A 24,449-nucleotide genomic window follows, 5' to 3' on the forward strand; every position below is an offset into this window, starting at 1 on the left:
GAACCATCTTGCCCCCTGGTAGGTAGGCAGGGCGGTGGAACCTTCAGGTCCAGGCATGAGGTATAGCTGACGCGTGCTGATTGCCCTCACGCTTTCTACCAGAGGCCCCCTCTTGACCCGGGACCAGTCCAGCCCTCCCACGTGCTCATGCAGCCACGCCCATTTCAGCCGTCTCCATTCATAAACTGCCTCTCCACTGTATTCCTGCGCATCGTGCAGATGTCGCCCCTCCTGTGTGTGCGTGAGGTTAAAGGAGGCTGGAGATCGGAGCTCTGAGTAAAGCCAGGCTGCTTCTTCCTCCATTGCATAGCCCTGGTCCCACCAGCAGCGTGGTCTGCAGAAGCCTGGCTCCTTCCCCAGGTGGCCCCTTCCAAACTGGCCCATTGTGTTTTCCCAGGTCCATGGAAGGAATCTCTTGTCCATCGACTACGACCGGAACATTCGGACAGAAAAGATCTATGACGATCACCGCAAGTTCACCCTGAGGATCATTTATGACCAGGTGGGCCGTCCCTTCCTCTGGCTGCCCAGCAGTGGGCTGGCAGCGGTCAACGTCTCCTACTTCTTCAACGGGCGCTTGGCTGGCCTTCAGCGCGGGGCCATGAGCGAGAGGACCGACATCGACAAGCAAGGCCGGATTGTGTCCCGCATGTTCGCCGACGGGAAAGTGTGGAGCTACTCCTACCTGGATAAGGTGGGTGGGCGCGCAGACCCGCCCCAGGTGCTGGCCGTGGGCCCCGCTGCCCTTCTGAGGCTAGCCCCGCACACTTGTTGTCACCAGACATTTTGACCTTTTTCCTTTGACTTTCAGGGGGAGGGGGGTCCCTCATGCTGCCCTTCCCTACCCCTCACTGGGAGGGAGACAAATTCTAAAGGAAAATGTTATTCATAACTCAGCACTATTACCATTAAAAGAAGAACGGAAGTGCTAGGCACTCAATAACAGAAGGGTAGATTGTCAGATTTTATCCCCCCAACCTCCCCCCCAAAAAAAATGATGTTGAAGTGAACAGAATCATCCCACTGACCACACAGCTAATCACTACTTATGAAAATATAGTGATTTGTTAAGACCTCACCCTGAATTAAGCCATCAGAGTAGAACATTTTTGCCTAAAATTCAAACCCACAGAGCAACACCCTCTCTTGTGGCCTGTTGACTGTAACAGTCAGTGGGTTCTTGCTACAGTAGCAGAATTACTGGAGCAGCAGTGATAGGAAATTCCCTTTGAAAGTCAGTCATGGTGGTGTAATCCCCACCACTCAGGAGGCTGAGGCAGGAGGATTACAAGTTCAAGACCAGCCTCAGAAATTGAGAGAGACCCTGATACAAAATAAAATAAAAAGGGTTGGGGAGTGACACATTTGCCCAGCATGCACAGGCTGTTCAATCCATAGTACTGAAGGAAAAAAAAAGAAGAAAAAAAAAGTTGGGTCATATGCCAACTCTTTTGAAGGCTGCCCTGGACATCTAGTCTTAAGACAGGGACTTGCTCAGTCTGGGCCCCTCACATAGACTCCCCTCAGCACTGGTCCATCCCTCCCTTTTTCACTAACTCATTACATCAGTCACTTTCAGACAGATCTGTTACATCTCTGCAAGAAAGGGGCTGAAGTCCCCTTGGTCCATAGCTAACACTGTTCTCTTACACTATAAAGTACTGGAAAGTTAACCAGTAATCTCCTGATTGCTTCTATCTAAGGTTATTTCATCTCTACAGTGGGTTCTAGTCGGAGGATGTACTTTCCCCTAAATGTAATCAGGAGTGGCAAAAATCGAGCACATGTGTCCAGCTGGGTCAGTGACAGTCAGTTCTGAATAATCTCGGGGTCTTTGTGATTGAACCTGGGGACAAACTCTGTGCCTCCCACCTCAGTCCTCCGAGCCCTTGATACTTGGGATGTCTGAGCAGTATCAGCATCCTCTGGGAACTTGCTACAAATGCAAGTTTGTAACCAAACAGCCACCTTGATCCATCAGAACTGGTACACCCCCTGGAATGAATCTATGCAAACTCTAAACTTCCCATCTTTTGTGGCTTTTAATTGACATTTGGTGAAATGGAATCGATTCTGTCATTCATGTGCTTGGTCCTGAAGAGCCAACTCTCATGTTCCCTTTCCTTTTCCTTCCTCCAGTCCATGGTCCTCCTGCTCCAGAGCCAGCGCCAGTACATATTTGAGTATGACTCCTCTGACCGTCTCCACGCTGTCACCATGCCCAGCGTTGCCCGGCACAGCATGTCCACCCATACCTCCATTGGCTACATCCGCAACATTTACAACCCCCCAGAAAGCAACGCTTCGGTTATCTTTGACTACAGCGATGATGGCCGCATCCTGAAAACATCCTTTCTGGGCACGGGGCGCCAGGTGTTCTACAGGTATGGGAAACTGTCCAAGTTATCGGAGATTGTCTACGACAGTACTGCTGTCACCTTCGGGTACGACGAGACCACCGGTGTCCTGAAGATGGTCAACCTCCAAAGCGGGGGCTTCTCTTGCACCATCAGGTACCGGAAGATTGGACCCCTGGTGGACAAGCAGATCTACAGGTTCTCAGAGGAAGGCATGATCAACGCCAGGTTTGACTACACCTACCATGACAACAGCTTCCGGATCGCGAGCATCAAGCCGGTCATCAGTGAGACTCCCCTCCCCGTGGACCTGTACCGCTACGATGAGATTTCTGGCAAGGTGGAGCACTTCGGCAAGTTCGGAGTCATCTATTACGACATCAACCAGATCATCACCACGGCCGTGATGACCCTGAGCAAGCACTTCGACACCCACGGGCGCATCAAAGAAGTGCAGTATGAGATGTTCCGCTCGCTCATGTACTGGATGACCGTGCAGTACGACAGCATGGGCCGGGTCATCAAGCGGGAGCTGAAACTGGGGCCCTACGCCAACACCACCAAGTACACTTATGACTACGATGGGGACGGGCAGCTGCAGAGCGTGGCCGTCAATGACCGGCCCACCTGGCGCTACAGCTACGACCTCAATGGGAACCTCCACCTGCTGAACCCGGGCAACAGCGTGCGCCTCATGCCCCTGCGCTACGACCTGCGCGACCGGATAACCAGGCTGGGGGACGTGCAGTACAAAATCGACGACGACGGCTACCTGTGCCAGCGGGGTTCGGACATCTTCGAGTACAACTCCAAGGGCCTCCTGACGCGAGCCTACAACAAGGCCAGCGGCTGGAGTGTGCAGTACCGCTACGACGGCGTGGGGCGGCGCGCGTCCTACAAGACCAACCTGGGCCACCACCTGCAGTACTTCTACTCGGACCTGCACAACCCCACACGCATCACCCACGTTTACAACCACTCCAACTCGGAGATCACCTCGCTGTACTACGACCTGCAGGGTCACCTCTTCGCCATGGAGAGCAGCAGCGGGGAGGAGTACTATGTGGCCTCGGACAACACCGGGACTCCCCTGGCCGTGTTCAGCATCAATGGCCTCATGATCAAGCAGCTGCAGTACACGGCCTATGGGGAGATTTACCATGACTCCAACCCAGACTTCCAGATGGTCATTGGCTTCCACGGGGGCCTCTACGATCCCCTAACCAAGCTGGTCCACTTCACCCAGCGGGATTACGATGTGCTGGCAGGGCGCTGGACCTCCCCAGACTACACCATGTGGAAAGACGTGGGCAAGGAGCCTGCGCCCTTCAACCTCTACATGTTCAAGAGCAACAACCCTCTCAGCAACGAGCTGGATTTGAAGAACTACGTGACAGGTGAGGATCTGCCTCCTCCAAAGGGCAGAAGCTCCCTGTGTGGTGGTTGCCCTGGTGAACTGTTGGGAACTTGGAGAGAAGTCTTAGGTTTGGTGGTGTAGGAACCCCCAGAGCTGTCAAGCCTGGGTGGTGCAGCTGGCAATTTTCTGTCTTGCATTTATGAGCCCAGAGATCTGGGCTAGTTGTCTATCCTCTCTGAACTAGTTCCTGTCTCTGGTTAAGAACGCTGATAAAACCATCCCATAGGGTGATCCCGAGAAGTAGATGAACTTAGGTAGGTGATTTAGTGCTGGCACTCAGGGGGTGTTCCTGAATTGCCATCTCTTATGTCATTAACATTGTTGTCACTAGCAAAGCAAAGCAGTGAGTTAGCACAGGCACTGAGATGCCTGGGACCCCGCCCCTGACCCCCAGAGGCTGACCTGGTGAGATACACACACAAATAATCAGCAATAATGAAGGCAGAGTGAGGGCTTGGTCACTGTCGAGGTGTCTGCTTGGTTTTTTATTCAAAAAAGCATTTGTAGAGTGGGGCCACCTGAAATTCTGGAAATATCATGTGAACAAGATGAGCACATTTCTCTCAAATCTAGACTATGTGAAAGAGAGAAAGTGTTTGTGTGTGTGTGTGTGTGTGTGTGTGTGTGTGTAACTCAATTCCAATTTGGAAGATTCAGCACAATATATGAAGACCCATTCATACTGAGCCCAAAGAAGGAATGGGACCCAGGTTGGTTCAGTGGAGAAGGAAGACTTTGAGCAAAAGTCTGGATAGAAGGGCAGATGACCCAGGATAAAAGTGAGAGATGAGGTTCCCTGTGCATGCATCCATCCACCCATCCATCCATTCAGCCCAGCTCATGGAGCATCTTACGTGTTCTAAGTATATAGAGCTGAGGTGGAAGGCACACAAAGCCCCTGTGCTCAGGGAAATAAGCAAAGAAATCAAGATACAAGATGGGTCCCAAGAGTCCAGGCCTCCAAGGGCCAACCTTCAGTGAGCAGGCGAGGACCATCTAACCTGCCGATGCCAAGACCAGGCCTCCACATTCTAGGAAACTCCCAGCTACTGAACATGAGCCACGCATCAACATCAGGTAACCAGGGTCACTGGAAAGAGAGTTGTGGCTACCTGGAGCCCAGGGCTGCCCTGGGTGTCCCCTGCTATGAAGGAAGTCAGCAACTCAAGGGTCAACTCATGCCACATGATGCTTTGCTGACAGGTTCAGGCCTCTCCCAGTTGAACTCTGCATCTCCATACAACGGAAGCCACTGGAACTTTTAGACCCAGCAGCTCTGGCCAGGCTGGCTCCACTGGCGCTCCTCTCCCAGCACCTTGTCAGAAGAGCCTGCCATGATGTCCTGCCAGGGCTTCTTTCTTCCCTAGGACTTTGTCCCCCAACTCACTGTAATTTCAAAGTGCCTCTCAGGAAGCACACCAAGTATCAAGTAATAATAATAAGTGCTGTGGAAATGAATAAAATAAAGGGTTGCACAGGAGAGATGCAAAGCACCTCATTTACTTAAGGTGCTTACAAGAGGCCTCTCTGAGCAGGTGGCATTTGTGCAAAGACCTTTATGAATTGGAGCAGGGAGAGGAAGAATAGATGAGAGGGAAATAGATGGATGGGGAAACAGACCCGGCCTGCTTTAGCCAAAGGAGAGATTCCTTCCCCACAGCATGTGCTCCCAGAGCCATGGTTGGTGTCGGGCACCTGAGGAACCATCCAACTAGAGGCAAATGAAGAAACCCAGAGAGGGCTGAGGAGACGCCATGCTGCCAAGGCCCAGACAAAACTGTTCACAGGACACAGCTTCACTGACCACCTCAGCCACTTTCCTGCCTCCCTAGAAAAAGAAAAGGGAAATTAGCAGACTTTTCTAAATGGCAAGATGGCTTGCCTTATACCAGGGCTTCGTGGAGACTCAATAAAGTGGGAATCAAATCAATTTGAACTAAGTCCAACCAAATTGAATCCAGAAACCATTAGAAAGAGTCTAAAATAAAGGATGGTGTCAGAGAAACCATGTGAAGAGGGGTTACTCTCTGGAGTGCAACTGAGAAAAGGAACCTGGTGGATAAGGGGGACAGACCAGTGTGGACACACCTGCTACCACCTGTTGGTGACAAAATGACCCTTGGAGAGTGGATCGGAGCAAAGAACACCAAATCATTCTCTGCTGTTGAAATGTTGGCTCATCTGTAAACCCTGGCTAAATTAGTCTTAATTTGCCACTTAGGAGACTAGCAGAGTGGCTGAACTTGCTGCTCACAGTCTAAGCGGAAGAGGTAATTAAGATGTAGTCAGAAGGAAAGCAACAAACAGAACATGCTCTCTCCGGTACCCAGAAGAATCGATGCTATTTGGAAACAGATCTCTCTGAATGCAAGTGGCAGCCCCCGAGGCATGAGGAGGTTCTGCATTCACCCAAGAATGCTGGTGCAAAGGGCAACAACAGAGTGCAGAGCCTGGCCAGACACAGGGGAGGCTGAGGCAGGAGGATTGTGAGTTCAAGACCAGCCTCATTAACATAGTAAGACCCCTGTGGCCCCCTACCCCTGCTCTGGAACATGAGGGTGGCCATCATAAGCCAGTAGAGGAGGGCAGGAAAGGATTCCTTTCCCTCAACTTAACAGTTATTTTTCATAGTTATCTTTGATATGACAATAGGTACACCTGGGATGAAGAGAGATTAGAGGAAAGGGTATAAAAGGAAGATTGAGAGGCTCCCTGCAATGTCCTGGATTTTTCCAATTTTAGCAACTGTGGAAACTCCTCAACCTTGGGCACAATGGGACCTAGGTCCAGCCGAAAGTTCTGCCCAGTCCTCAGGCCACTTTCCCTGATGTCAGCAAATCTCCAGTTACCAAATCTGGCCTCATCAGTCACTTGCTATTTGACTTGAACAAATGTCTTGACCTTTCTGAGCCTTTGTTCCTTCATCTGAAAAATGGTGATAAAGCACTCATCTCCTGCAGTAGTGAACAAGAACAGAATCAGCCCAGCCCAGATGAATCCTGAAAAATGGTCACAATTCATAAGCAGCTCTGGACTTGGAAATGGTGCCAATAGGCATGAAGACCCTGCCTGCACATAACGCTCTGGGGAGCTGGGGGTGGCATCTATCTGCTCCCCAAAGCGGATTCAGACCCCGCTGTGACTGGCTTGGCTTTAGCAAACCATGAACTCCAGACAGGATTTGAGTTAGGAGAACCTCCTAGAAGGTGCTCATGAAGAGCCTCCAGCTTCCTCACCCTGCCTTCATGGTGGGTCCCTGGACTTGCAAAGGCCGGCCGGGGCACAGGAGCTGAGTTGGGTTCCTGTGAGAAGCACAGCCCCGCTCACATTTTCTCTTCTCTCGCATCCACTGAACACCTGAGGAAGCTGCGCTGACGTGTTAGGAGCCAGAGCTCCATGGTGACATAGTCACAGGCTATTAGGATGGGAGAGGAGGTGGGCAGCCACCAGGAGGCCAGGGCACCAGCTCCCACCTGGATGCGGCCTCTCCATAGGCTGCTTGGGAGGTTGTCACTTACCACCCCAGCAGCTCCAGGAGGAGCTGGAATGCTTATGTGGTTCCTGAAGGGCCTTCTAAGAAAGGATAAGCAGCTTGGAGAGATGTTTCCAAGTGGGTTTAGATGCAGAAGCAGTAGAAGAAGAAAGGAAAAGGAAGAGGAGGAAGCATAGCTATTACTCCCCATGGAAATGGTCGCGAAAATTCCTGGTGACAAAGGCAGAGAGCTCTTACCATCTCTTTTAGTCAGCTTTTTTCCTGCTGTGACTAAAGGACTTGAGCAGAACAACTATAGAGGAGGAAAAGTTTTTTGAGGGCTCACAGTTTCAGAGGTTTTAGTCCATAGAAGGCGGCTCCATTCCTCAGGGCTCGAGGTGAGGCTGAACGTCATGGCAGAAGAATGTGGCAGAGGGAAGCCGCTCACATCATGGACCAGGAAGCCCGGAGAGAGACTCCACTCCTCAGATACAAATATATGCACCAAAGCCACAACCCAATTCCCACCTCCTCCAGCCACACCCCACCACTTCAGTTACCACTCAATGGATTAATCCACTGATTGGATTAAGACTATCACAACCCCAATCATTTCTCCTCAGAACCGTCTTGCATTGTCTCACATGTGAGCTTTTGGGGACACCTCACATCCAAACCATAACATTGTCTCTGTCCTTAGGAACCTGAGCTAGGGAGAGGGTTCCCTGGGAGAAATGATGACCACGGGAGGCCTGAGGATGGCCTGCTCTTGCTACCCTTGGAAGTCCCCACAATGGAAGATGAGGGGGGAGTATCTGTGGGATTCAGAGGCAATACTAAATAACACTGAAACAGTGGGGACAGTTGGTCCCTTCTCCATGCTGTCTGAATCCAGTTTAGTTGAGGACCAAGCAGCCTCTGCTTGGCACTGGTATGTACCAAGCTCCTCACTGACACTTGTGATCTCCCTGTTTAGGAGCAAGTGTGTCTCAGGCTCCCTTAGTAGCAGCTAACAAAATGGTACTGGATCTCATTGACTTTTCCTTTGTTTCAATTTTATAGTTATGTTCTGGTTGCAATAAGTGAGTCTGTTTTCCCATTTATGAGAGTAATATAAAGTTCCTTTTTTAAAATGGATTTCCCTAAGTTGAACAGGCAAATTTATCTCTTTAAATCAATCAGTAAGATCATACTACAGTTGACACCTGAATGTGGCAAAAATAATATTCATCATCTTGACAAGTGACTATAAATATTGAAATTTTACCCCAGTTTTTTTTTTTTTTTTTTTTTTTTTTGTACCAGAGATTGAACCCAGGGATATTTAACCACTGACTAAGCCACACTCCCAGGCCTTTTTATTTTTTGTTTTGAGACAGGGTCTCACTAATTTGCTCAGGGCCTTGCTAAATTATTAAAGCTGGCTTTGAACTTGCAATCCTCCTACCTCAGCCTCCTGAGATGCTGGGATTATAGGTGTGCGCCACATGCCCAGCTAATTTCTTTTTTTTTAAAGGAAAGGATTTACTGGTGAATGAGATGTGAAGAGTGAGAGAAAGAAAGGAGTCAAGAATGGTAGTTGGACTATAATGAACCAATTTTAAAAATATGAAAAAAAAGAATGTCAGCTGGATAATGAACCAATTAAAAAATATACTGGGGGCAGCTGGAGAGAAGAGCTATCACCACCCGGGATGGAAAGGACCATGGTGGTCCTGGTTGGGGCAGGAAGATTGGGAGACAGTTCTGGACAGGTCAGACTGGAAAAGTAATTATATGCACAGGTTCAGAGTTCATGGAGCCGTCCTGGCTGGAACATGAATCATGGAGTAGCATGTAGATAAATCGTACCAGCATATAATAGCCCTTTGACCTTGAAGCTTGATAAGAGAATATGTTCGTGAGTGTAGATGGGGGAGAAGACATTCAGAGTGATTCTGTGGCATACCAACAATAGGAGATGGGACAGGTGTCAGCTACTACTTGTAGGAGAAGGAAAAACAAAAGAAAGTTTTTCCAGAAAACCAAAAAATAAAAAAAGTTTTCCACTCACCAAATTTGACGAGAACCATGAGGGAAGCTTAGCAACCGGGAGGGCAGTGTGGAGACACAGCCTGGTTCAGAGGAGAATGGGAAACAGTGAGAAGGGAGAATCGGCTTGAGAGGCTTTGGGGAAAGGAAAATAAGAAATGGGTGATAGCAAAAGGAGAAAAGGGCAAGAAGGGAAAATGACCAAGGGACATGGAGCAGCAGCTCTGCGTGCTGATGGGCCTGACCACCTGGAAGGGAAGTAAATAGACCGTGTGAGGCAAGAGGTGGGGTGCTGGGATGATGGCCTCGAGTCAGCACCCAGTGCCCAGTGGAGGGGTGCCCACCAGCTGCCCCTTTAGAGTGCTAGCACGAGGGACCAGGTGCAGGCAGCTGCATGGTGGTAGGAGTTGAGGGAGAACAGAAAACCAGGTCAGCTGCTGGGTGCAGGAAGGGAAAGCAGGTAGAGGCTTTAGGAGAGGTGAAAAGGCATGAAATCTTCTAGGAGGGGGAGGCACAGGGCTGAGTAAAGGATCACAGTTGGGTTGCCAGGCAGCAGAAAGGCAAGGAGGAGGTGTGCCCTCAGAAAGTCCAGGTGGCTCCATTCAGCATGGTGATGACTCCTTCCCCAGCCTTCTTCAGCTGCACACGTGCAGATCTGGACAAGGCAAAGACCTGGATTTGACCAATATTGTGATCACACCCAATGAAGTGAGAAAGGGGACAAGGGATCTGGGAATATCTACCCAGGGAATGAGTCCAGAGACTGGTCAGCCAATGTGTAGCAGGCTAGAAGGCCAGGATGTTGAGGGATAGGGGACAGGAGTTTAGGATGGGGGGAAGAACTTGGGAGACAGGGTAGATCAAAAGATGCAGGGTGTCAGGTTATAAGGAAGAGTGGGATAGAAAGAGTTGAGGCCCTGCTCAGGGGTGACATTCATGAAAGTGATGTGAGAGGAGTCAGATATTGGCAATGAGAATGTCCAGAGCATGAGAGGAGGTCAAGGGACTAAGAGACCAAGATGTTGGAAGGACCACCTACTTGCCTAAGGAAATCACTAGAATTAATTCAGGATCAGAAGTGGAGAGAATGAGAGTGAGGCAGAAGCTAACAGCTTTGAGAAATTCAGCCAAGAGGCCTTCGATGACTATGGTACCTTCAGATCCAGCACCCACAGAATAAGCTGGAGGACCCGTACTCTCAGGGAGAAAGGCTCAATTGTAGCAAGAATGGAAAGAAACCTTTAGAGAAGATGTGTGGGGCTTCCCTGGTGACCCAGATGGATTCCAGAGGGCCTGGTGGAAGTATTTCAGGAGCTGAGAGAGGTAGAGATGGGGCAGGAAAGGGAGTTGGCACAGAGTGTGAAGCATGATCTCAGGATGCCATCATAAAAGGACTTAACCAGGCTGGTCCTTCTGGACTCCAGGCCAATAGTTTCAGTGAAAATGGAAGTGTTTCTAGGGACCGATGTTCAGGACTCCATACTGATCACCGCAGAAGGAGGCCTGGAGACCTGGGGGGGAGGTGGCCCTCCTCTGAGAACCTGGACATTCAGCACAGAATGCATGTGGGCAGGTGGTGTAATTACCAATGCAAAGGACTTCATCTTGACCCCTGGTTGGGTGTCTTACCTGAGTATGCAGAGCTCTCTCTTGATGCCTCCTTGAAGAGTAGGAGGCCTAGAAAAAATGGGTCTCGGGCCAGAAAATTGCATCCCATCCATGTCCAATCCTTGGAACCCCCCCCTTCCATGGTGGGCCAGCCTTGACACAGCAGTCCTGGTCCAAGGGTCCCGCACAGTGGTCAGAAGCATCACTGATCCCTCTGGCTGGCCATTGTATATAGGCTTCTGACATGTTGTCTGGCCTGTAATAGATGCCTCTTTAAATATGTGCTTCATTAAGGAGGGCACATTCATTGGGTGGTGCATGTGCCAGGCACCGTGATGAGTCCTTTGCATGGATTTTCTCCTTTGATCCTCACAACAACTCAATGAGGTTGGTGCAATTATAATGTCAACTCATATCTGAGGCTGGGAGGGGGCTGGAAGTTGCCCAGGGTCACACATCAAGGGAATCGAAGCTAAGTCTATATCCCTGCAGTACTGGCCTTCTTAATCACGGCATGGTGTTGGTGTGTCAGTTGACCAAGCCAGGAAGGACATCTATTTCCTGGAACTGTGCAGACCCAGGACACCTCACTGGCTCTTGCCTCCCTCCTCTGTTGGACCCCATACCTAAACACCTGTTTTATTCTCTCTCTCTCTCTCTCTCTCTCTCTCTCTCTCTCTCTCTCTCTCTCTCTCTCATCCACTTGGAGCTTTCCATTCATCATGATTTCAGAAATCTTTATTTTTGTTTCACCATAGATGTGAAAAGCTGGCTTGTGATGTTTGGATTTCAGCTCAGCAACATAATTCCCGGCTTCCCAAGAGCCAAAATGTATTTCGTGCCTCCTCCCTACGAATTGTCAGAGAGTCAAGCAAGTGAGAGTGGCCAGGTAAGTGCAGATTCCTTCCAGGAATCCACATGATTGCCGTCATTCCCTTTGCAAACCGAACCACAGGGCAGCAAAGGGTGGGTCAGGAGAGGAAAACATTGGAGCTGGGTATAAAAGGTGCAGGAGACATGGGGCTTCCCAGAAAGTGAATGTCGGTGCTGTCATCTACCTGGTGCAGCACACATTTCTTCCCAACCTCAATTATTACCTTAATTGTGGTATCATTATCTGTTCAGTATATACCCTTGAGTCACTCCTTGATTAACAACAGCACAGAGAAATCTAGCAGCAACCCACCATCTGCACGGCCTAGAAGATCATAACCCTTTCAGCTTTTATGGGAAGTAATAAAACTGTGGTTTGCAGTTTCTGTCCCATTAAAGAACATTTTTATGCCCCACATAAAACCTTGGCGCTTTATGGCCCAAATGTACACAGATTGAATTTTCAGAACATAATTCGTGCTTGGGTCTTTCTGTGATGACCGAAAGGTGGTCAGTTTCAATTTGGGTGCAGCTGAGACCTCTACCACAATCAAATGGGAGGAGAGGGCATGGGTGCTCGGAAAACCCCTGCCACAGAACTGGTGCTCAGTACGATGGAAGTCTGAAAGGTCTCAGCTGCTCGGAATAATTGTCCAGATTGTATAACTATAGAGAGTTGAGGAGGAGCTGCTGGGTAATTGGGAACAGCATTCTCTTAGTCCTTCCCCTCGGGGACCACTCAGTGGATGAAAAGCCATCATTTCTCTCATTTATCTAAGTGCCGTTACCTCCCCAGCTCAGCCTCTTCCATTATCCCTGCCTGTCCCCCAACCACCAATTTCGACAAGTTGCCATTCGAGTGGAGAACTCGAGGCCAAGGAGGCAGGGGTGATTTCCTTCCTCTGCAGAACCAGGGCTAAGATCCAAAACAACTCACGCACAGCTGAGGGGTCTCCCTGCTGGCCCCCAAAGCCTGCATCTCTTAGCCACACGCTTCTCAAACCCTGACATGCATACAAATCACCTAGAGTGTCCAGGTAATGTAAGCCCCTGGCTCAGTAAGTCATGGGGGAGGACTGAGGTTCCACTTTGTTAAGAGGGTGATTCTCTGTGGACCCTCCCTGGCTGGTCCCTCGGAGTAGCAAAGTCTTGATCCAAAGAAGGTAATGAGTCTCCAGACCATTTTCTGGTCTCAGAAATAGCCAGGTTAGATGGGTTAGGTTCACAGCCATTCCAGTAGACCACTGCCCTGAGGTCAGGACATTCCTGGGTTTAAAGTGCACAAGGTAGTGGCCACCCCCCAGTGCAGGGGAATCTGATCCAACAGTGGTGAGCCACGGGAAGTGTGTGGGCCTAGGTACAGACTCGGGGGGAGATGACAAATCTCCATCACCATCTCTTAGTGGCACAGTTACACAATGGACAGGCCACCCCTTCAGAGATCTGGCAGCCTGTCCGAGTTCCGACAGGCAGACTAGGTTAGCTGGTATTATAGGCACACAGGGCCTCTGGGGCGTTCAGGCATTTTTCTCTGGCTGTTCCTAATGAGCTGCCTGCACCTTCTCAGCTTTCTCTATGTTCTTGTGCCCGCAGCTCATTACAGGTGTCCAGCAGACGGCGGAGAGACATAATCAGGCCTTCATGGCGCTGGAGGGGCAGGTCATTTCTAAAAAGCTCCACGCCAGCATCCGAGAGAAAGCAGGCCACTGGTTTGCCACCACCACGCCCATCATTGGCAAAGGTATCATGTTTGCCATCAAGGAAGGGCGGGTGACCACCGGTGTGTCCAGCATCGCCAGCGAGGACAGCCGCAAGGTGGCGTCTGTGCTGAACAACGCCTACTACCTGGACAAGATGCACTACAGCATCGAGGGCAAGGACACCCACTACTTTGTGAAGATCGGCTCGGCCGACAGTGACCTGGTCACGCTGGGCACCACCATCGGCCGCAAGGTACTGGAGAGCGGGGTGAACGTGACCGTGTCGCAGCCCACGCTGCTGGTCAATGGCAGGACTCGAAGGTTCACCAACATCGAATTCCAGTACTCCACGCTGCTGCTCAGCATCCGCTACGGCCTCACCCCCGACACCCTGGACGAAGAGAAGGCCCGCGTCCTGGACCAGGCGAGACAGAGGGCCCTGGGCACCGCCTGGGCCAAGGAGCAGCAGAAAGCCAGGGACGGCCGAGAGGGCAGCCGCCTGTGGACTGAGGGTGAGAAGCAGCAGCTGCTGAGCTCGGGGCGCGTGCAGGGCTACGAGGGCTATTACGTCCTTCCCGTGGAGCAGTACCCCGAGCTCGCGGACAGCAGCAGCAACATCCAGTTCCTAAGACAGAACGAGATGGGAAAGAGGTAACAAAGTCACCCGCTGCCATTCCTCGTCTGGATGGCTGAGCAGGAGTAACTGTGCTCTCCTCTCCTAAGGAGATGAAGACCTAACAGGGGCACGGAGGCTGGGCTGCTTTAGGAGACCAAGTGGCAAGAAAGCTCACATTTTTTGAGTTCAAATGCTACTACCGTCCAAGCAAGAAGTCCCTCATCCTGAAGCACACTAAAGCCCAGCTGCAAATTCTGAGGAAATCAAAACAAACGGGATGAACGAATGAATGAACAGACACACAAAATGTTCCGAGTTCCCCTAAAATATGGCCCACTTGTTCTGGGTCTACCGCAGAAAAGAGACACTAAATATCCAAAAGGAACAAAAGAACAGAAAAAAAAAATAGGCAAACAGCAACCAACAGACAGCAAAACAAACACACCGACCAGAAAACAAAGCAATGAAGACGGAAGGCCTCATATCTTATTACCTCACTCATTCACACGTGAGCGACGCGGAGACACTGACAGGGCGTCCGTCGTCAGACCAGCTGGGGACGATTCAGACTGCTCGTTGGACAGACACTTCCGACGTTTTCCTTTAAGCAAATACAGGTGCATTTAAAAACACGACTTTGGGGGTGATTTGTGTGTAGCGCCTGGGGAGGGGGGGCAGCGAAGTGGAGGAGTGAGCACTGGAATACTTTTTAAAGAAAAAGAAAAACACAAGAAAAAAAAAATTCCTATCAAAAGTCAAAGCGAAATAATGCCGTCGGGCACTTACCTCTCGGGTCTCCACTTAGTCCGGCCTGAGCTAATTTATTTGAGCGCAGAAGTGTAAAATTTAATTCAAAACGGTGGCTATACTCACTACAGATAAATTCTCATACTCTTTTGTCTTTGGAGATTCCATTGTGGACAGTAATACGCAGTTACAGGGTGTAGTCTGTTTAGATTCCGTAGTTCGTGGGTATCAAGTTACGGTAGAGGTGCGGCATTGTGACTCTTGCTAACAGGTACCACTCGATCACCCTGTACATACATACGCCGCAAGGCGCAATCACTGTTTCAGATTTAAAATTATTAGTGTGTTTGTTTGGTCCAGAAACTGAGACAATCACATGACAGTCACCATGAGGAGAGAAAAATTTAAAAAAATAAATAAATAAAAATAAAAACAAAAAAAATGTTAAAAACTTAAGAAAAAAAATTAAAAAAAAACACAAAAAAGTCTAATAAGAACTTTGGTACAGGAACTTTTTTGTAATATACATGTATGAATTGTTCATCGAGTTTTTATATTAATTTTAATTTGCTGCTAAGCAAAGACTAGGGACAGGCAAAGATAATTTATGGCAAAGTGTTTAAATGGTTTATACATAAATAAAGTCTCTAAAACTCCTGTGGACACTGGTCTTCTGTGGAAATGCTTTGAAATGGTCAAAAGGGAGGGCGCTTGAGGTCCCCAAACAGCTCTGATCTTGCTGAGACACCAAGCGTTCTGAGATACTTGGAACCAAAGTGTTTGGGGCTTCAGATTTTTGTCAGATTTTGGAATATTTGCATATACATAATGAGGTATCTTGAGGATGTGACTCAAATCTCTTTTTTCCCCCAGTCCTAAGGATTGAACCCAGGGCACTGCCTGGGCACTCTACCACTGAGCTACACTGCTGACCCTTTCTATTTTTTTTGTTTTGTTTTGTTTTGAGATAGGGTCTTGCTAAATTGCCACAGCTGGCCCTGAACTTGTGATTCCCCTTGCCTCAGTCTCCCTAGGGAGCATGCACAAATGCACCTTGCAGGATGAGATCCAATGCTAAGCTTAAATCTTAGGTAGATCTCATCCACAGCATCTAAAGGTAAATTTTATACAATAGTTTTGTTTATTTGTTTGAGTACTTGGGATTGAACTCAGGGCACTCAACCCTTGAGCCACATCACAGTCCTATTTTGTATTTTATTTAGAAACAGGGTCTCATTGAGTTGCTTAGAACCTCACTTTTGCTGAGGCTGGCTTTGAACTTGCAATCCTCCTGTCTCAGGCTTCTAAGCTGCTAGAATTACAGGCCTGCACCACCACACCTGGTTAACGTTATATAGTATTTTTAGTAATTTTAGGCATAAAATAGTTTCATGGTATAGAATTTTCCACTTGTGGCTTGGCTTCATGTCAATGCTAAAAAAGTATGGTTCTGGAGCAGTTTGAATTTTGAATTTTCAGATTCGGGATGCTCAGCCTGTGCTGCTTTGAACATTTGGTAGACCTTTTTTTTGGGGGGGGGGGGCACCAGGGATTGAACCCAGGGGCACTTAACCACTAAGCTATATCCCCAGCCCTGTTTTTTTCATTTTGAGACAGTCTTGCTCAGTTGCTAGAGCCTCACTAAATTGCTGAAAATGGCTTTGAACTTGTGATCTTCCTGCCTCGGTCTCCAGAATCACTGGGATTACAGAGGTACCACTGTGCCCAGCTTGCAGGGGCTTTTCTTAGAGTGTCTTGATGCTCTTCAAGCAGCTCTGATCATTCTGGAGTCCTCTCTGCCTGCCTCTTTGACCCCCTTTGGTGGGGACAAAAGTTGGGGGTTGGTGCTGGTATGCAGGAAGGACCATCAGGCCCAGCCCTCCCCAAATACTCAGGCCCCACTATGCTACTGCTTTCTAGTTCTGGAAGATGCTACCAGGAAATTGAGACACTAATGGGACTCTGCTCACCATCTCTGGAGACCGTGTGTACGTGTGTGTGTGTGTGTGTGTGTGTGTGTGTGTGTGTGAGTTTTCTTCCAGCCTACTTAAGTTTATCCCCAAACTTGCATACTTGCAGCAACCCAAGTAAGAAGAGCACTTGGGGGTGGATGAATTTTTGTTCTGCACCTCTCTTACAGTTGGGATAGGATCCTCTGTACTTCATGAAAACTTGATCTTACTTGGTGCCAGTCACGGTGCCGTGGGCTCTGCTGCCATGTTTTCCTTGGAAGCTGCACTTTATTCAGAGCTTGCCCCATGCTAGGTGCTGGACTTATGTTCTTGGGATTTGGAAGGTGAGTAGACACAAACAGGGGCCTTGACCTCATGAATTTCCTGGGCAGAAGAATGGGTCAACAGCAGGCAAAGAATGACACTGAGAAGTGGAAAGACAGGGCCATTCAGTGCCAAGGACAGATTTAGAAAGCAATGGAAACACATCCCAGGGGATGTGACCTCAACTGAGGATGTCACAGAAGTCGCTGAGGTCTGACAGTTCAGTGGGAGTTAGCCAGGTGAAGCAAAGAGAATATATTCCAGAGTCCAGGCAGGATATGCAAAGGGACTATGGTGGGGGAACAGGGTCAGGCCAAGGATAAACAATGCGGAGGCTTGTGGGCCTCAGAAAACATACGTGACAGACTAGGTTGGTTTTATCATTAAAGCAGCAGGAGTGCATTAGTTTTCATGTCATACACAAGTGCTCTGGATGCAGAGTAGAGATCACAGAGAAGCAGCTGATGTAGTCACGTGGGTGAGATGAAGGAGGAGGCAGAAGTGCCTTTCCACTGGAGATAAAGCTAACTTCGACCTCAGAAGAGAGATGGAGGAGAGTGGGGCAGGTGGATGGCAAGGACGAGCTTCCAGTATCATACGCTGGGCAGGTGAGATCGCTGAGGCTAGTTGTCACCCAGCTGGTAAGTGGTGGAATCAGATGGAAGCCCTCTAGGTCTCACTGCTTCTCCAGGAAGTCTGGTGCCTGGTCTGTCTGCTGAGACCTTCCCAAGGCCTGCATCCCTCTCCCTTCCTGTCATCATCGAGGCAGAGTTCACCTCCACAGGTGGAAGGGGAAGGAGAGGCAGGGCCAGCTGGCTTGCAACCATGACCCTGCTGGTGTTCCCAGCAGAGCAAGCTCATTAGAAACCAAAGTGGCTGAGAGGACCTCCCTCTGAGAAGCAGGGCCGCACAGCCTGCCTCCACAGTGCGCCCAGGTGAGGACAGGAGCAGGGGGCTCCCTGGTGGGACTGCCTGGGGTCAGGACCACTGAGGAGGGGCCCACAGAACAGCTCAGCAGGACAGCTCCTGTCCTGGTGTGGCAGAACCTTCAAGGAGATCTGCCACCATGCAGCAGCTCACTGAGGTTGGGAGGAATTGATCCCAGGCCAGGAGCCCAGGTGAGCTCATGCGGCCAGAGCTTCTAGGCTTCATCCAGTCTGCTGAAATGCAAGCAGAAAATACAGAAAAAGGAAACAACTTTCTATGAAAGATCGTGGGCTGCCTTACCTCAGGCTGGTCCAAAATGACCAGGACAAACTGGTAGAGAATTCTGGAAAGACAGTTTAGCTTAAGAGCTCATTAAGACCCTGAACTCTGCCTGGGAACCCATCCTGACCCATTCCCTGAGTTGTGGAAACAGGGCTAGCTGTGTTGCTCAGTGGTAAGTGCTTGCATGGGATGCATAAGACCCTGGTTCAAGCCCAAGCACCACAAAAGAATCAAAAAGCCCAAGAAACTCTGAGAACCAGGTAAGATAATGCATGTTCTTTATGGTAAATATCTTCAGCTGCTCCAACAGATAAACCCTATGTAGGTTAATACAAGGAAAATTTATCTTTGATGCATAGAAACGTCCACCTTGGTTCAGGGAACAGGATGGCTGCTATGACTAAATGAGTATCAATTGCATCATTGACACATGGGAAGTACTTAATATACGGTTTTATTATTTTTAAAACTGTTCCAAGATTTCCTGTGAGTGGGAACTGAGCCATTCCCACTAGGTACGAGCCTCAGGGGCTCAGCCAGGTGGAGGCCCTTCCTCACACCTGGCACCTCCTCAAGAGCAAGCTCTCCTCCCCCAGCCCAGGCAGAGGAACTTGAACCAGTACCGTCAGCATCTGATCCTGCTCACAGCCTCGAGGGCTTTTCAGAAAGAGTGACATCTAAGGGGTCAAGAGTCTCAGCCACATGAAGACTGGCTGTCTGAGCAGGTGACATTCGTGCAGGCATTCATCAGCACTGCCAGTCATCAAGCACAGTTTTGTCCCTGACAGTGTCAGAAGCTGGGACTATAAAGATAAATAAAACATGGTTCAAAAATCTCCTGATTTAAGGCGTGAGGCGAACTTGCAAGTCAATCAATGGGCCCCAGGGGGGCCTGAGCTGATGCAGAGGGAGGAGCCCACCAGAAGCAGAGAACCGGCAACTTTCCTCCCTGAGCATCTACACTGGGCACTGGCCAATGAGGGGACTCCAGGTAGGGAATATGGGAGCGATGCTCTAGACTGGAACTAGAGCAGGTGCTAAAGCATCCAGAATGATTCTAGAAGTAGACTGCCGAGGTCAGAAGGCTGGAGCAGGGCTCCATGGGAGAATCCCCTGATTCAGGCAGGAGACACAGCTCAGTGGTGAAGCACATGCCTAGCATGAGTGGGATCCTGGTTCCCTCCCCTGCACCACAAAAAAGAAAGACTGAAAGAGAGAGGGACTGGAGAGAGGATAGCGAGAATCCTGGGAGCTTTCTCAATGGAGGTCCCAGGCCCACCACATGAGGCTCTCTGGGAGGGTGGACAGTTCCTGGGTCAATGTCAAAGCTCCCCAGGTAGTTTTTCAGGCTCAGCTGGAACTGAAAAGCACCCTGGACTGGAGATTAGCAGGAGGGCAGGCCTGAAATGAGACCCTCGAGGGAGGATGAGCAGGAGGGAGAGTCGGGCTCCAAAGCTGGTCCTCCACGTTCATGAGGAGCATATAGGGAGTCTTGAAAATGGTTAATAAGGGGGAGAGAGAGGAGGGACAGAAAGGACAGGGGCCTGGGAGATCCTGCCATGTCCACGTAAGGACCTGAACTCAGAGAACAACAGAGGAGAGGCCAGTTGGCCCAGCAGGATTCCATACAGGAAGAGAGGGGAGCTTCGGCAGCTTCCTCTGAGTTGGGGACCAAGTCTACGTGGGTGGAACACCAAGGGCAGACCTTGACCTTCCAAGAGGCCTCACTCCAGCCAGGTCAGGCACTAACTTCCCCTCTCCTTCTGAGGGAAAGGGGACCACACCCAGGTGAAAGGACAACACCCTGAGGGCAGGTGAGTTCTGGTAGATCACGCCCATCCCCATGCCCCACCGTCCACCCTGAGGCTGTGGACAGGCAGCCCTCCAGCACCTGGGCTGCCCCAGCCGCTCTCTTCCCGCTTGTCAGCCAAAGTCCCCTTCCCAAGCCCTCGCCACCTGACGGTAAGTGTTGGCTCGCTGTTTGGCCACTAGATGGCAACCTTTCCCAGACAATCGTCCTGGAGCCGGCCTGGGCGCCTGGGCAGAGGTGGGAAGACCAGAGGCAGCGGGAGGCTGCTAAGAGAGCCCCGCCCCGGGGAGGACTTGCTCCAGGGGCCTCTTGGATTGGCTTCGGGGACCCAAGATTCCCAAAATCATCCCGATTTTGAGCTCAGCACCTCCACTAACTGCCTGAGTACATCTCCACACTTCTTCATGTCCCTGACCCTTGCTTTTTCCTATATGTAACATAAAGCTAAAAATACCTACTATATAGGATTATTTAGAAAGGTTAATGAAAATGAGAGATTTGAAATGCAAGGCAAATGCTTAGCACTGAATATGTACACGTGAAATGGTAAGCAATTATTCCAAAAACTGAAACATTTTTTGAGTGATGGTCTTGGGAAGCAGAAAAAGAAACTTCATTTAAAATCTCAACCACTCCCCTCCCTCTAGCTAAGCCTGGGCTCATTACTAAACTCTGCAGACTTGGTTTCCTCTCCTGTGAAATGGAGGTGAAATACCACCCTGCAGGGCTGCTGTAATGATGCTCGGCCAGTCACAAGAGCAGGGCATGATCGGCTATACTGATGCTCTTTTCAGCCTTCAGTGATAGCTAAGGGTGGGGCCCTGCCCCTCAGTGCACACCTTAGAGAAGGAACCCACAGGTCCCTTCTCCCTCTGAGCCCAATTCCAGGGGCGGCAAAAACAATCTCTTTATATTTATGTATTCATAGAAACTTTCACCCATATTAATCTTACTTAAACTTCCCAAGCACTCCACGAGATAGTTGGGAACAGATGGGAAAATGGAGACTTCAGGAGGTTTCACAGCAAATCAAACCCCAACTAGGCCCCTCCCAGGTGGCTGCAAATTCTTCTCATGCTCTCAGTCTACTCTCTCCACTCCCAGGTCACTCCCTCAATAAGCCCTTATCTGAGTCTTATCTCAATGAAATACACACAGAGATTTTATTTTGATACAGGAGTTATTGGCCAGAGAGAATCTTCCTCCATTGGCTGGGAGTCAATCACACATCTATCTTGCCAAAGGCTGGAGTGGAGGGAATGGAGAAGGTGAACACAGACTGGCTCATGCCCCCAAGAGCATTACTGAATTAACCAGAAGACTTGCAGAGGCAAGTGTCAGAACCCCAGCTCAAAGCAAAACCCAGAAGTCCAGAGGCATGAATAATACCAGACATGGCTGGATTCTGGGCTCCAAAGATATCCAAAAGGTGCTGTCTCTGCTCCACCTCTCCATTCTGCTTCCCTTGGGATGTTTATTACATGTGCAGAGAAGGTGGTTGCCAGTAGCCACAAACCTACAGCCTTACAGCACCCAAGGGAGCCACAGAGAAGCCTCCATCTCGTGCTCAGAAGACCTTGAACTGACCCAAACTCCACAAACAGTTGAGCAATTGGTAGTGTCCCCAGGGAGGATAGCCGTCTAGACAACAGCCTGTGAGCTGCTGATAAGGTGTCAAGTGAAAGCATGCTTTGATCCAATCTGTCCTCAATAGTGCCTGAGACATCTCCGGTGCTCAGGAGACAAAGGCAGGTGCGGGAATTCTGAAAGAGCCTAGTGTAGAACACCAACCAACAAGACAACATGGACGGCTGGGAAGAGAACAGTGCGGAGGGGCCCGAGGCTCCCCCTTCATGGAGATTAGCTACAAAGGACAGGATGGGTGCACAGATAGTGCACTGGGAGGATTGGAACTGAATCTGAACTCTAGGGGCTTCCCACAAGGTTCTGACCCACCCACCCCAGGACACGTCCTGTGGCACTTCCCTTCCTCTGGGAAGGCAAGAAGCTTGCATTCCAGACTAGAGACCCTGTCCCCTGAGAAGGACATCTGGTCAGTGTGGGGCTAGAAGGCCCCTGTTCCTTCACTCTGATCCCTGTCCGCAGCCTCCCACATGTGGGGGACAGGCGTTCCTGTCACTGTGGACCAAGCTCATCAACAGAGGTGGTTCTGCCCATTGTCTAGTCCTGGTTCTGGGGCTGCGTTTCTCAATCTTGGCTCTACTGACAGTTGGGAGCCAAGATTGCATGGTCCTGTGCTTTGTAGGATTTGACAGCATCCCTGGCTTCTACTCCTGGACACCAGTGTTACCCAATCCACGCCCACCCCTAGTCACGACAGCCTGTCAGATATTGCCAGGCGTCTCCTTGAAAGGTGAAAGTGCCCTGGCCGGAGGACCACCTCTACTGTGTTCTGTCCCCACCCACTTTGCCCTCATTTAACCCTAAACCCAAACGCCAACTTTCAGAAGGAAGAAGCTGCCCTCCTCTGGTAAAGCCGATGAATTCATCAGCCTTCTCATGTTCATCCAAGCAGCAGCTCCAAGCTAAGAATCCTGGAGCTGCCTGGATTCTCCTTCTGTTCTGGCTGCAACACTCAGGAGCTTCTTAGGTGGTTGGATTCTTGAACCTAGTGTGGAGGAGAGAATCCTCCTTCCCCCAGTTCCTCCCTCCATCCCCTGGACTTCCTGGGAGCTGTGCCCTGCTTGGGAGAAGGCAGAACCCTGAGCCCTCCTGACAGCAGCTGTGGGCACCTCTGCAGCCAGGAGCAGCCTCCTGAAGCCTCGTTTCCATCTCAATGGAAATGACACCATGACCAGTAGAGAGGGATCAGGGGATCTCCAAGTACATTCCCCTGAGACTGAGGAGGGATGCTAGAGAAAGGTGCAGGGTCATGTTTTATCTCCTACTTCCTGTCCTCTCCCTCTGCGGGGAACTCACAGCCCCACGAAACAGAGTACCTTGACCGTAGCTGGTGGTGCCAGAATAATGTTCTGAGGGCAGGTGGTGGGGATGTGATAAAAACTTTGAGGCATTTCCAGGGAGAAGGTGTGGATGTCCACCAGCCCCCAGCTGGGCAGTCCTCAGGGCGCTGCTTGGAGAGGCAGGATCAGCAACACCCAGCTGCCAGGCCCGTTTCCTTCTTTGGCTCTCTGCTGAAATCTCCGTGGTTAGGAGCATCTTTGTTCTCCCAGCACATGAGGTGTGTGAGCATCCTGAGGCCAAAGCCACAGGTACACAGAGAGAGGGGACAGGCCAGGTGAAGGCCTCACCTGAGGAGTGAGCTCAGGAAGGTACTGCGACTGTGTTCTGTGGGTCAGGGAATGGTGCACAGGGTCTGCGTGGTGTGTGCAGACCTGCAGCACACAGCGCACACTTGCCCATGTGGGGGGAGCCCACAGCCTATGCCCAGTGAGTCCTGGTTTGCACGTGGGTCTGTACGCATGTCCAGGTGCAACTGACAGAGCATGGAGGAGCTCAGTGGGTGTTTCTGCAACACCTTGCAGCCCAGGATAATGCATAGTGCAGGCTTCCAGGGTATGTGTGGAAGGGGCGGAGATGCCAAGTGTAAGGGTGTCACAGTGTGAGGAGTAGAGACTACACTGGGGGTGGAAGGAGCACATGGTGTGTAATTAGTGGAAATGTTGGACCGACCAGAGCAAGGACGTGTGGGGGAGCTGCCACAAACACCTCCATAGGCGCTTCCATTCATTCTCACTCTTCACACACGCCTTCCTCCACACGAAGCAAGAAGGAGAGTTAGGGAGGAATCACGGTGGTTGGGGTAAGAGCACAGCACAAGCACCGCGGCCACCCTTGCTTCCTGGACTTCCCAAGACTGGATCCAACTTGGCCTCGACTCATGAGGGGGCATATGGCGAATGGTTTCCAGCGCCAGCTTTGGAAGCAATGGTTTGGGCTTGAACCCTGACCTATTACACCTTGCGCAACCCAAAACCTCCTGATGACCCAGTTTTCTCAATAGCAGGATGGGGAGCTTCGGCCCACCTCTTGAGTGGTTTTGAGAACTGAAGATGATCCAGGGGTCTAGCACCTCCTTGGGTGTTACATTCCCAAATAGTAACCTAAGAACCTAACAGCAGAGGTACTTTGGGGTTTTTTTTGTACTAGGGATTGAACTCAGGGGTGCTCTACCAATGAACTATACCCCCACCGCTTTGGACTTTTATCCTGCCTCAGCCTCCCAAGTCACTGGGATTTGAGGCATATGCCATGGCTCCCAGCTAGAGCACATCTCTTAGTGACATCTCAAAGATTTCTGTAGGGTAGAAAGCGGCTCTTCCAAAGGCCTGGCTATCCTACACCCACGGCA

At 50.2% G+C, this 24,449-nt stretch overlaps 1 protein-coding gene across 4 annotated transcripts in view; it reads left to right on the forward strand.

Annotated features, from left to right (window-relative positions):
- Tenm2 (teneurin transmembrane protein 2) overlaps positions 1–14,113 on the forward strand; it is an 881,534-nt gene extending 867,421 nt beyond the window's left edge. For all 4 annotated transcript variants that reach the window (XM_026407438.2, XM_026407439.2, XM_026407440.2 and 1 more), the window contains 4 exons: positions 398–694; positions 2,140–3,754; positions 11,644–11,774; positions 13,352–14,113. In XM_026407438.2, the coding sequence (XP_026263223.2) occupies positions 398–694; positions 2,140–3,754; positions 11,644–11,774; positions 13,352–14,113 (2,805 nt within the window). The remainder of the gene's footprint in view (positions 1–397; positions 695–2,139; positions 3,755–11,643; positions 11,775–13,351) is intronic.
- The last annotated feature ends 10,336 nt before the right edge of the window (positions 14,114–24,449 follow it).

This window comes from Urocitellus parryii, chromosome 1 (assembly GCF_045843805.1).
Source record: "Urocitellus parryii isolate mUroPar1 chromosome 1, mUroPar1.hap1, whole genome shotgun sequence".
NCBI lineage: Eukaryota > Metazoa > Chordata > Mammalia > Rodentia > Sciuridae > Urocitellus > Urocitellus parryii.